This window comes from Salvelinus fontinalis, chromosome 24 (genome assembly GCF_029448725.1).
Source record: "Salvelinus fontinalis isolate EN_2023a chromosome 24, ASM2944872v1, whole genome shotgun sequence".
NCBI classification, from domain to species: domain Eukaryota; kingdom Metazoa; phylum Chordata; class Actinopteri; order Salmoniformes; family Salmonidae; genus Salvelinus; species Salvelinus fontinalis.
The window spans coordinates 9,648,733-9,662,665 of record NC_074688.1 but is presented as its reverse complement, the minus strand read 5'-3'; the positions used below and the strand labels follow the sequence as shown (position 1 = coordinate 9,662,665).

Below are 13,933 nucleotides of genomic sequence, written 5' to 3'. Positions count from 1 at the left end.
AGGTGTTCCAGTCCTCCTGGTTGTCCTTCATCTTCTTCATCACCACTAGCTTCCCTCCCTCCACGTCCACAGACAGACTGTGCTTCTGACTCTTCCCTATCTTAGTCAGGTCTGCCAGGTACACATCCAACTTCACCTGGAGGGACAGAGGGGTTACACAGACATACGGGTTACAGACAGACGGACGGACAGACGCACACAGACAGACTCAGCGACAAACAGACACAGAGACAGACAGGACAAAACCAGAATTCTTTATTCACATAATAATCTACAGCTTCTTCAGTGTGAAATCGAGACAGCTGTAATACCTGGTGTCACCACCGGGGGGGGGGCAGTGTGTCGATGCACAGTCAGTTCAGTAAATTGTCCTCCATGTTGGGACCAAGCATTGTATGAAAACAGTATCATCTGGGTTCTCAGCGGAATGTATCCTAGATATTTTAGTTTCAATAAAACAATAAATATAACAATAAAATAAATCAACGTCACAGTGCTCAGTACAGATACAGCTGTTGCTCTGTCTAGATGGAAGTTTTGATACAGCCGTTGCTCTGACTGGGGTGAATCTGACATGGTGGTTTTATGAGGAACCCCCCCCCCCCACATCTCACCCATCAGAGCAACACACTTCTTCCCCTGCAATCAGGAAGTGGCTAGAAAGGAGGTCATCAAACACACACACACACACACACACACACACACACGTCTTCAGTGAATGTGAAACATTCTGACTTAGCTCCTGAACCGCTGTATAAATCACGCAGGGGAGTGGAGATGACTGACTGTTAATCCGTGTCTGCTGACTCCCCAGTCTAGTGTAGTCAGAAAGACATATAGCTATTGGGCTTGTTCCAAAATAGACAGTGCAGGCGACTGCCGACTGACTGATCTACAAATGACCTATTATCATAAATAACTACTCATTATCGTTTATAGATCAGTCAGTAAATCCCAATTTACCCATAATGCATCATGGATTTGATGCTCTCGAACATGGCCACTGTCTCTCAGAGTGGATTTCATGGGAGTGGAAAACCAACCAATGAGTCAATCAATGTCCAGCTCCATATGAGCTATGACCAATGGACGTTCAGCTTCTCAAATCCAGCAGTTTCTAACGTCATAAACACGGAACAGATCCAGTGGTGTTAATCTGGGTGTAGAGTGATTAGACATGGGAACCTATAGAATTTGGACCACGTTCAGCAAGCTCATTGCTCAACACAGCTGGAGTGCGTGTTTACACAGAGTTAAAGTAGTTCCATTTAAATTCAGTTAATTACGGAAGGTTTCCATTTTAAATTCATGAAAGAGAATTCAAATGCCTTTGTCCTGAACATGGTGAATTGAAATGGACCATGACCCCAGGAAGCCGTGGTGTTTACATCTCTAGAGCGCTAGCTAGCTGAGGCGTCCACTTCCTGGTTACTGATAGTGATTATCCTTCCATCACACCCACTCTGTAGTTATCAGCACAGCGTTGGGGGCTCTAGTCTCTACACTCTGGTCACATCAGTCATTTAACTATCACATCCTGAGAGAGGGAGGTCGGACCATAGCCATGACATCCATGATGATGTCACAGAACAGACAAAACTGTTCATTTATCTGACTGGCTCCCAGGGCAGAAAACCACTTCCTGGAGAATCTAGGAATTCCGAGGCACACCCACTGATTGGTCAGCCTGTGGACCAATGGGACAGGGGAGGGGGTGGGGTATATCTCAAAGTGTGTGTGTGCATGTACCTCAAAGGCCTGTACAGGGATGGTTTTGCTGTGGCGTGTGAGAGGAGGAGGAGAGGAGAGAGTGGACAAACTCATATCTTGCACAGCCTTCAGAGCCTAAAGAGGGAAAAGGAAAGAGAGAGGGAAAGAGAGAGGGAAAGAGAGAGGGAGGGGGTGAATTACATTAGCTACAGGGTTAAGAAACCTGAACAACCAGTGTAAGGTGTGTAATTATAAACCTGAACAACCACAGTGTAAGGTGTGTAATTATAAACCTGAACAACCAGTGTAAGGTGTGTAATTATAAACCTGAACAACCAGTGTAAGGTGTGTAATTATAAACCTGAACAACCAGTGTAAGGTGTGTAATTATAAACCTGAACAACCAGTGTAAGGTGTGTAATTATAAACCTGAACAACCAGTGTAAGGTGTGTAATTATAAACCTGAACAACCAGTGTAAGGTGTGTAATTATAAACCTGAACAACCAGTGTAAGGTGTGTAATTATAAACCTGAACAACCAGTGTAAGGTGTGTAATTATAAACCTGAACAACCAGTATAAGGTGTGTAATTATAATATTTATAAACCTGAACAACCAGTGTACGGTATGTAATTATAAACCTGAACAACCAGTGTAAGGTGTGTAATTATAAACCTGAACAACCAGTATAAGGTGTGTAATTATAAACCTGAACAACCAGTGTAAGGTGTGTAATTATAAACCTGAACAACCAGTATAAGGTGTGTAATTATAAACCTGAACAACCAGTGTAAGGTGTGTAATTATAAACCTGAACAACCAGTGTAAGGTGTGTAATTATAAACCTGAACAACCACAGTGTAAGGTGTGTAATTATAAACCTGAACAACCAGTGTAAGGTGTGTAATTATAAACCTGAACAACCACAGTGTAAGGTGTGTAATTATAAACCTGAAAAACCAGTGTAAGGTGTGTAATTATAAACCTGAACAACCAGCGTAAGGTGTGTAATTATAAACCTGAACAACCAGTGTAAGGTGTGTAATTATAAACCTGAACAACCACAGTGTAAGGTGTGTAATTATAAACCTGAACAACCAGTGTAAGGTGTGTAATTATAAACCTGAACAACCACAGTGTAAGGTGTGTAATTATAAACCTGAACAACCAGTGTAAGGTGTGTAATTATAAACCTGAACAACCAGTGTAAGGTGTGTAATTATAAACCTGAACAACCAGTGTAAGGTGTGTAATTATAAACCTGAACAACCAGTGTAAGGTGTGTAATTATAAACCTGAACAACCAGTATAAGGTGTGTAATTATAAACCTGAACAACCACAGTATAAGGTGTGTAATTATAAACCTGAACAACCAGTGTAAGGTGTGTAATTATAAACCTGAACAACCAGTATAAGGTGTGTAATTATAAACCTGAACAACCAGTGTAAGGTGTGTAATTATAAACCTGAACAACCAGTATAAGGTGTGTAATTATAAACCTGAACAACCAGTGTAAGGTGTGTAATTATAAACCTGAACAACCAGTATAAGGTGTGTAATTATAAACCTGAACAACCAGTGTAAGGTGTGTAATTATAAACCTGAACAACCAGTGTAAGGTGTGTAATTATAAACCTGAACAACCAGTGTAAGGTGTGTAATTATAAACCTGAACAACCAGTGTACGGTATGTAATTATAAACCTGAACAACCAGTGTAAGGTGTGTAATTATAAACCTGAACAACCACAGTGTAAGGTGTGTAATTATAAACCTGAACAACCAGTGTAAGGTGTGTAATTATAAACCTGAACAACCAGTGTAAGGTGTGTAATTATAAACCTGAACAACCACAGTGTAAGGTGTGTAATTATAAACCTGAACAACCAGTGTAAGGTGTGTAATTATAAACCTGAACAACCAGTGTACGGTATGTAATTATAAACCTGAACAACCAGTGTAAGGTGTGTAATTATAAACCTGAACAACCACAGTGTAAGGTGTGTAATTATAAAACCTGAACAACCAGTGTACGGTATGTAATTATAAACCTGAACAACCACAGTGTAAGGTGTGTAATTATAAACCTGAACAACTACAGTGTAAGGTGTGTAATTATAAAACCTGAACAACCAGTGTAAGGTGTGTAATTATAAACCTGAACAACCAGTGTAAGGTGTGTAATTATAAACCTGAACAACCAGTGTAAGGTGTGTAATTATAAACCTGAACAACCAGTGTAAGGTGTGTAATTATAATATTTATAAACCTGAACAACCAGTGTAAGGTGTGTAATTATAAAATGTATAAACCTGAACAACCAGTGTAAGGTGTGTAATTATAAACCTGAACAACCAGTGTAAGGTGTGTAATTATAAACCTGAACAACCAGTGTAAGGTGTGTAATTATAAACCTGAACAACCAGTGTAAGGTGTGTAATTATAATATTTATAAACCTGAACAACCAGTGTAAGGTGTGTAATTATAAAATGTATAAACCTGAACAACCAGTGTAAGGTGTGTAATTATAAACCTGAACAACCACAGTGTACGGTATGTAATTATAAACCTGAACAACCAGTGTAAGGTGTGTAATTATAAACCTGAACAACCAGTGTAAGGTGTGTAATTATAAACCTGAACAACCAGTGTAAGGTGTGTAATTATAAACCTGAACAACCAGTGTAAGGTGTGTAATTATAAACCTAAACAACCAGTGTAAGGTGTGTAATTATAAACCTGAACAACCAGTGTAAGGTGTGTAATTATAAACCTGAACAACCAGTGTAAGGTGTGTAATTATAAACCTGAACAACCACAGTGTAAGGTGTGTAATTAAAAACCTGAACAACCAGTGTAAGGTGTGTAATTATAAACCTAAACAACCAGTGTAAGGTGTGTAATTTTAAACCTGAACAACCAGTGTAAGGTGTGTAATTATAAACCTGAACAACCAGTGTAAGGTGTGTAATTATAAACCTGAACAACCAGTGTAAGGTGTGTAATTATAAACCTGAACAACCAGTGTAAGGTGTGTAATTATAAACCTGAACAACCAGTGTAAGGTGTGTAATTATAAACCTGAACAACCACAGTGTACGGTATGTAATTATAAACCTGAACAACCAGTGTAAGGTGTGTAATTATAAACCTGAACAACCAGTGTAAGGTGTGTAATTATAAACCTGAACAACCAGTGTAAGGTGTGTAATTATAAACCTGAACAACCAGTGTAAGGTGTGTAATTATAAACCTGAACAACCAGTGTAAGGTGTGTAATTATAAACCTGAACAACCAGTGTAAGGTGTGTAATTATAATATTTATAAACCTGAACAACCAGTATAAGGTGTGTAATTATAAACCTGAACAACCAGTGTACGGTATGTAATTATAAACCTGAACAACCAGTGTACGGTGTGTAATTATAAACCTGAACAACCAGTGTAAGGTGTGTAATTATAAACCTGAACAACCAGTGTAAGGTGTGTAATTATAAACCTGAACAACCAGTGTAAGGTGTGTAATTATAAACCTGAACAACCAGTGTACGGTATGTAATTATAAACCTGAACAACCAGTGTAAGGTGTGTAATTATAAACCTGAACAACCAGTATAAGGTGTGTAATTATAAACCTGAACAACCAGTATAAGGTGTGTAATTATAAACCTGAACAACCAGTGTAAGGTGTGTAATTATAAACCTGAACAACCAGTATAAGGTGTGTAATTATAAACCTGAACAACCAGTGTAAGGTGTGTAATTATAAACCTGAACAACCAGTATAAGGTGTGTAATTATAAACCTGAACAACCAGTGTAAGGTGTGTAATTATAAACCTGAACAACCAGTGTAAGGTGTGTAATTATAAACCTGAACAACCAGTGTAAGGTGTGTAATTATAAACCTGAACAACCAGTGTACGGTATGTAATTATAAACCTGAACAACCAGTGTAAGGTGTGTAATTATAAACCTGAACAACCACAGTGTAAGGTGTGTAATTATAAACCTGAACAACCAGTGTAAGGTGTGTAATTATAAACCTGAACAACCAGTGTACGGTATGTAATTATAAACCTGAACAACCACAGAATAAGGTGTGTAATTATAAACCTGAACAACCACAGTGTAAGGTGTGTAATTATAAACCTGAACAACTACAGTGTAAGGTGTGTAATTATAAAACCTGAACAACCAGTGTAAGGTGTGTAATTATAAACCTGAACAACCAGTGTAAGGTGTGTAATTATAAACCTGAACAACCAGTGTAAGGTGTGTAATTATAAACCTGAACAACCAGTGTAAGGTGTGTAATTATAATATTTATAAACCTGAACAACCAGTGTAAGGTGTGTAATTATAAAATGTATAAACCTGAACAACCAGTGTAAGGTGTGTAATTATAAACCTGAACAACCAGTGTAAGGTGTGTAATTATAAACCTGAACAACCAGTGTAAGGTGTGTAATTATAAACCTGAACAACCAGTGTAAGGTGTGTAATTATAATATTTATAAACCTGAACAACCAGTGTAAGGTGTGTAATTATAAAATGTATAAACCTGAACAACCAGTGTAAGGTGTGTAATTATAAACCTGAACAACCACAGTGTACGGTATGTAATTATAAACCTGAACAACCAGTGTAAGGTGTGTAATTATAAACCTGAACAACCAGTGTAAGGTGTGTAATTATAAACCTGAACAACCAGTGTAAGGTGTGTAATTATAAACCTGAACAACCAGTGTAAGGTGTGTAATTATAAACCTAAACAACCAGTGTAAGGTGTGTAATTATAAACCTGAACAACCAGTGTAAGGTGTGTAATTATAAACCTGAACAACCACAGTGTAAGGTGTGTAATTAAAAACCTGAACAACCAGTGTAAGGTGTGTAATTATAAACCTAAACAACCAGTGTAAGGTGTGTAATTATAAACCTGAACAACCAGTGTAAGGTGTGTAATTATAAACCTGAACAACCAGTGTAAGGTGTGTAATTATAAACCTGAACAACCAGTGTAAGGTGTGTAATTATAAACCTGAACAACCAGTGTAAGGTGTGTAATTATAAACCTGAACAACCAGTGTAAGGTGTGTAATTATAAACCTGAACAACCACAGTGTACGGTATGTAATTATAAACCTGAACAACCAGTGTAAGGTGTGTAATTATAAACCTGAACAACCAGTGTAAGGTGTGTAATTATAAACCTGAACAACCAGTGTAAGGTGTGTAATTATAAACCTGAACAACCAGTGTAAGGTGTGTAATTATAAACCTGAACAACCAGTGTAAGGTGTGTAATTATAAACCTGAACAACCAGTGTAAGGTGTGTAATTATAATATTTATAAACCTGAACAACCAGTATAAGGTGTGTAATTATAAACCTGAACAACCAGTGTAAGGTGTGTAATTATAAACCTGAACAACCAGTGTAAGGTGTGTAATTATAAACCTGAACAACCAGTGTAAGGTGTGTAATTATAAACCTGAACAACCAGTGTAAGGTGTGTAATTATAAACCTGAACAACCAGTGTAAGGTGTGTAATTATAAACCTGAACAACCAGTGTAAGGTGTGTAATTATAAACCTGAACAACCAGTGTAAGGTGTGTAATTATAAACCTGAACAACCAGTGTAAGGTGTGTAATTATAAACCTGAACAACCAGTGTAAGGTGTGTAATTATAAACCTGAACAACCAGTATAAGGTGTGTAATTATAAACCTGAACAACTAATCCATCTCTCTCCCCCTTCCTCTCCCATCTTCTCCCTCCCCCTCCCATCTTCTCCCTCCCATCTTCTCCCTCCCATCTTCTCCCTCCCCCTTCCTCATCTTCTCCCTCTTCCTCCCTCTCCCATCTTTTCCCTCCCATCTTCTCCCTCCCCCTCCCATCTTTTCCCTCCCCCTCCCTCTCCTACCTTCAATTTTCTCCCTCCCTCTCTGTCTTCTCCCTCCCCCTCCCTCTCTGTCTTCTCCCTCCCCCTCCCTCTCTGTCTTCTCCCTCCCCCTCCCCCTCTGTCTTCTCCCTCCCCCTCCCCCTCTGTCTTCTCCCTCCCCCTCCCTCTCTGTCTTCTCCCTCCCCCTCCCTCTCTGTCTTCTCCCTCCCCCTCCCTCTCTCATCTTCTCCCTCCCCCTCCCTCTCTCATCTTCTCCCTCTCCCTCCCTCTCTCATCTTCTCCCTCTCCCTCCCTCTCTCATCTTCTCCCTCTCCCTCCCTCTCTCATCTTCTCCCTCTCCCTCCCTCTCTCATCTTCTCCCTCTCCCTCCCTCTCTCTCATCCTCTCCCTCCCTCTCTCATCCTCTCCCTCCCTCTCTCATCCTCTCCCTCCCTCTCTCATCCTCTCCCTCCCTCTCTCATCCTCTCCCTCCCTCTCTCATCCTCTCCCTCCCTCTCTCATCCTCTCCCTCCCTCTCTCATCCTCTCCCTCCCTCTCTCATCCTCTCCCTCCCTCTCTCATCCTCTCCCTCCCTCTCTCATCCTCTCCCTCCCTCTCTCATCCTCTCCCTCCCACTCTCATCTTCTCCCTCCCACTCTCATCTTCTCCCTCCCACTCTCATCTTCTCCCTCCCACTCTCATCTTCTCCCTCCCACTCTCATCTTCTCCCTCCCACTCTCATCTTCTCCCTCCCACTCTCATCTTCTCCCTCCCACTCTCATCTTCTCCCTCCCACTCTCATCTTCTCCCTCCCACTCATCTTCTCCCTCCCACTCATCTTCTCCCTCTCCCTCCCACTCTCATCTTCTCCCTCTCCCTCCCACTCTCATCTTCTCCCTCTCCCTCCCACTCTCATCTTCTCCCTCTCCCTCCCACTCTCATCTTCTCCCTCTCCCTCCCACTCTCATCTTCTCCCTCTCCCTCCCACTCTCATCTTCTCCCTCTCCCTCCCACTCTCATCTTCTCCCTCTCCCTCCCACTCTCATCTTCTCCCTCTCCCTCCCTCACTCATCTTCTCCCTCTCCCTCCCTCACTCATCTTCTTCCTCTTTCTCCCTCACTCATCTTCTCCCTCTCCCTCCCTCACTCATCTTCTCCCTCTCCCTCCCTCACTCATCTTCTCCCTCTCCCTCCCTCACTCATCTTCTCCCTCTCCCTCCCTCACTCATCTTCTCCCTCTCCCTCTCCCTCCCACTCTCATCTTCTCCCTCCATGTGTAGCCTGAGCTCTGGGGCCCAGACAGAGGGGAGAGGGGACATAGAATTAGAATGACTATTAGATAATATTTCTATGGAGGGTGTGGGGGGGTCCTCTCTCTCTTTACCCCAGCTCAGAACACACCCGCTGGGCTACAGCCACCACCCGCCGCCCATCATGGCAGACTATCCATCAGAGGGAGGAGGTTAACTAAACACACTCACTAACAGCTGCGTGTGTGTGAGTGTGTGCGTGCAGGCTTACCTTCTTCTCTATAGAAGACAGTAGGTCTTTGAGGATAGCCAGTTTAGTGACCAGATTCTCCAACTCCTGATCTCCTCCCTGATTCACCGACTACATAGGAAAACAGACAGTTAGTACAGACAGACAGTTAGTACAGACAGACAGTTAGTACACACAGACACTTACGACACACAGACAGTTACGACACACAGACAGTTACGACACACAGACAGTTACGACACACAGACAGTTACGACACACAGACAGTTACGACACACAGACAGTTACGACAGACCGTTACGACACACAGACAGTTACGACAGACCGTTACGACAGACCGTTACGACGGACAGTTACGACAGACAGTTACGACAGACAGTTACGACAGACAGTTACGACAGACAGTTACGACAGACAGTTACGACAGACAGTTACGACAGACAGTTACGACAGACAGACACGACAGACAGTTACGACAGACAGACACAGACACACACAGACACTAGATGCTATGTAGACATGAGCCCATTGTGTGTTGTTACATCACTTGAGGAAAGTTTGAGGGGAAAGGAGGTCTGGCCCTTTAAGACCACGTGTGTGTGTGTGTGTGTGTGTGTGTGTGTGTGTGTGTGTGTGTGTGTGTGTGTGTGTGTGTGTGTGTGTGTGTGTGTGTGTGTGTGTGTGTGTGTGTGTGTGTGTGTGTGATTACAGCGTGACTCTCTCAAGCACAGCTGTCTCTAGGAACTCTAGTTGTTTCTCTCTGGGGGACAAATATCTCTTTCCTCATGACCCCCAGTGCACTCAGGAGCATTGTGTGTGTGTGTGTGTGTGTGTGTGTGTGTGTGTGTGTGTGTGTGTGTGTGTGTACAGGAGGAAACCAAGGTGTGGCATTCCTGTGCTTTCCAGAGTCATACATTTTACCCCACCACACACACAAACAAACACATGAAAAAAATAAGATAGAAAATGTAGAGTACCTGCTGTATCATCTTGGACACTATGAAGGCACTCTGTTGGTCAAACACCTTGGACAGGATCTCCAGGCCAGACAGAACCTTATCCACCTCCCTACACATACACACACACACACACACACACACACACACACACACACACACACACACACACACACACACACACACACACACACACACACACACACACACACACACACACACACACACACACACAGGTTTTTGAGTGTGTGTGCATGCGTGCATGTGTCACCAAGAGAAGTTGAGAGCTGTGTGTGCTTGTGTCTCACCCGTTGAGGCGTTTGCAGGAGGACACCAGTGTCTTGTTGAGGTGGGGCAGAGAGCTGGCTCCCTGTTTGACAGCCTGCAGGTCCAGAGCGTAGCTTCCCTTCAGATACTCATGGGAAATGGTGCTCAGGCCGTTAGCAGCAGGGGTGCTAAAGTAGGACGGAACAACATCCAATCCGTGTCAATAGAACAGACATGGGTCTTACATCCTCTGGACTTGCCACAGAGACCATGGGGTGCAGAGGGAGACTGGCCTTGTGGTGAGACCATGGGGTGCAGAGGGGGACTGGCCTTGTGGTGAGACCATGGGGTGCAGAGGGGGACTGGCCTTGTGGTGAGACCATGGGGTGCAGAGGGGGACTGGCCTTGTGGTGAGACCATGGGGTGCAGAGGGGGACTGGCCTTGTGGTGAGACCATGGGGTGCAGAGGGGGACTGGCCTTGTGGTGAGACCATGGGGTGCAGAGGGGGACTGGCCTTGTGGTGAGACCATGGGGTGCAGAGGGGGACTGGCCTTGTGGTGAGACCATGGGGTGCAGAGGGGGACTGGCCTTGTGGTGAGACCATGGGGTGCAGAGGGGGACTGGCCTTGTGGTGAGACCATGGGGTGCAGAGGGGGACTGGCCTTGTGGTGAGTATACAACACTGAAGAAGACATGACAACAACTTTCCAATGTCACAGACTTCCTCAGGATCAGACTGCTGCTGACTCACTGTCTAAACAACCCCCCCCATCTGATCTCAGGAGGGCAAGAGAGGAGGGAAAGGATGAGAAGAGAGGGGGAGGGTTCTTCAGAGTTGGTCGAAGATAGGCCCTGTTCAGATTCACTGAATCTCTTACAAGCAGGATCAGTTGGTGTAATTTAACAGGTAGATCCACCCTTTACTAGGCCCAGGAGTTTTTACTAGGTCACGCAAAATTGTGTTTGTGTGTATGCGCGTGTGGGTGTGTGTGTGTGTATGTGTGTGTGTATGTGTGTGTATGTGCGCGTGTGAGTGAGTGAGTGCCTGTGAGTATGTGCGTGTGTGAGTGCGTGTGTGTATGTGCGTGTGTACTGTACCTGTCAGTGGGTGTCTCTGGGGAGGAGCCTGTAGGTGGGGTGGAGGCGGAACGAGGAGGAAGTGGTGGCTTCTCATCTTCCCCATCTGACCAATCAGAGAGACAGAAAGACAAATAAAGAGAGAGATGGAGCGAGAAAGACAGAGACAGACAGACGGAGATGGAGAGAGAAAGACAGAGACAGACAGACGGAGATGGAGAGAGAAAGACAGAGACAGACAGACGGAGAGAGATGGAGCGAGAAACACAGAGACAGACAGACGGAGAGAGAAAGACAGAGACAAACAGACGGAGAGAGATGGAGAGAGAAAGACAGAGACAGACAGACGGAGAGAGAAAGACAGAGACAAACAGACAGAGAGAGATGGAGCGAGAAAGACAGAGACAGACAGACGGAGAGAGATGGAGCGAGAAAGACAGAGACAGACAGACGGAGAGAGATGGAGAGAGAAAGACAGAGACAGACAGACGGAGAGAGAAAGACAGAGACAGACAGACGGAGAGAGATGGAGCGAGAAAGACAGAGACAGACAGACGGAGAGAGAAAGACAGAGACAGACAGACGGAGAGAGATGGAGAGAGAAAGACAGAGACAGACAGACGGAGAGAGAAAGACAGAGACAAACAGACAGAGAGAGATGGAGCGAGAAAGACAGAGACAGACAGACGGAGAGAGATGGAGCGAGAAAGACAGAGACAGACAGACGGAGAGAGATGGAGAGAGAAAGACAGAGACAGACAGACGGAGAGAGAAAGACAGAGACAGACAGACGGAGAGAGATGGAGAGAGAAAGACAGAGACAGACAGACGGAGAGAGAAAGACAGAGACAGACAGACGGAGAGAGATGGAGAGAGAAAGACAGAGACAGACAGACGGAGAGAGAAAGACAGAGACAGACAGACGGAGAGAGATGGAGAGAGAAAGACAGAGACAGACAGACGGAGAGAGAAAGACAAAGACAAACAGACAGAGAGAGATGGAGAGAGAAAGACAGAGACAGACAGACGGAGAGAGATGGAGAGAGAAAGACAGAGACAGACAGACGGAGAGAGAAAGACAAAGACAAACAGACAGAGAGAGATGGAGAGAGAAAGACAGAGACAGACAGACGGAGAGAGATGGAGCGAGAAAGACAGAGACAAACAGACGGAGAGAGATGGAGCGAGAAAGACAGAGACAGACAGACGGAGAGAGATGGAGCGAGAAAGACAGAGACAGACAGACGGAGAGAGAAAGACAGAGACAGACAGACGGAGAGAGATGGAGCGAGAAAGACAGAGACAGACAGACGGAGAGAGAAAGACAGAGACAGACAGACGGAGAGAGAAAGACAGAGACAGACAGACGGAGAGAGATGGAGCGAGAAAGACAGAGACAGACAGACGGAGAGAGAAAGACAGAGACAAACAGACAGAGAGAGATGGAGAGAGAAAGACAGAGACAGACAGATGGAGCGAGAAAGACAGAGACAGACAGACGGAGAGAGATGGAGCGAGAAAGACAGAGACAGACAGATGGAGAGAGAAAGACAGAGACAGACAGACGGAGAGAGATGGAGCGAGAAAGACAGAGACAGACAGACGGAGAGAGAAAGACAGAGACAGACAGACGGAGAGAGATGGAGCGATAAAGACAGAGACAGACAGACGGAGAGAGAAAGACAGAGACAAACAGACAGAGAGAGATGGAGAGAGAAAGACAGAGACAGACAGATGGAGCGAGAAAGACAGAGACAGACAGACGGAGAGAGATGGAGCGAGAAAGACAGAGACAGACAGATGGAGAGAGAAAGACAGAGACAGACAGACGGACGGAGAGAGATGGAGCGAGAAAGACAGAGACAGACAGACGGAGAGAGAAAGACAGAGACAGACAGACGGAGAGAGATGGAGCGATAAAGACAGAGACAGACAGACGGAGAGAGAAAGACAGAGACAGACAGACGGAGAGAGATGGAGCGAGAAAGACAGAGACAGACAGACGGAGAGAGAAAGACAGAGACAAACAGACAGAGAGAGATGGAGCGAGAAAGACAGAGACAGACAGACGGAGAGAGAAAGACAGAGACAAACAGACAGAGAGAGATGGAGAGAGAAAGACAGAGACAGACAGACGGAGAGAGAAAGACAAAGACAAACAGACAGAGAGAGATGGAGAGAGAAAGACAGAGACAGACAGACGGAGAGAGATGGAGAGAGAAAGACAGAGACAGACAGACGGAGAGAGAAAGACAAAGACAAACAGACAGAGAGAGATGGAGAGAGAAAGACAGAGACAGACAGACGGAGAGAGATGGAGCGAGAAAGACAGAGACAAACAGACGGAGAGAGATGGAGCGAGAAAGACAGAGACAGACAGACGGAGAGAGATGGAGCGAGAAAGACAGAGACAGACAGACGGAGAGAGAAAGACAGAGACAGACAGACGGAGAGAGATGGAGCGAGAAAGACAGAGACAGACAGACGGAGAGAGAAAGACAGAGACAGACAGACGGAGAGAGAAAGACAG

General features: G+C 44.4%; 1 protein-coding gene across 1 annotated transcript in view; it reads right to left on the bottom strand.

The window, feature by feature from the left end:
• LOC129821886 (phosphatidylinositol 3,4,5-trisphosphate 5-phosphatase 2A-like) overlaps nt 1-13,933 on the bottom strand; it is an 80,513-nt gene that overhangs the window by 28,363 nt on the left and 38,217 nt on the right. Inside the window, exons 4-9 of the mRNA XM_055879609.1 lie at nt 11,425-11,509; nt 10,367-10,513; nt 10,080-10,170; nt 9,124-9,213; nt 1,750-1,845; nt 1-136 (exon numbers count right to left, since the gene is read on the bottom strand). The exon at nt 1-136 is cut by the window's left edge and continues 15 nt beyond it. Of these exons, the coding sequence (XP_055735584.1) occupies nt 1-136; nt 1,750-1,845; nt 9,124-9,213; nt 10,080-10,170; nt 10,367-10,513; nt 11,425-11,509 (645 nt within the window). The remainder of the gene's footprint in view (nt 137-1,749; nt 1,846-9,123; nt 9,214-10,079; nt 10,171-10,366; nt 10,514-11,424; nt 11,510-13,933) is intronic.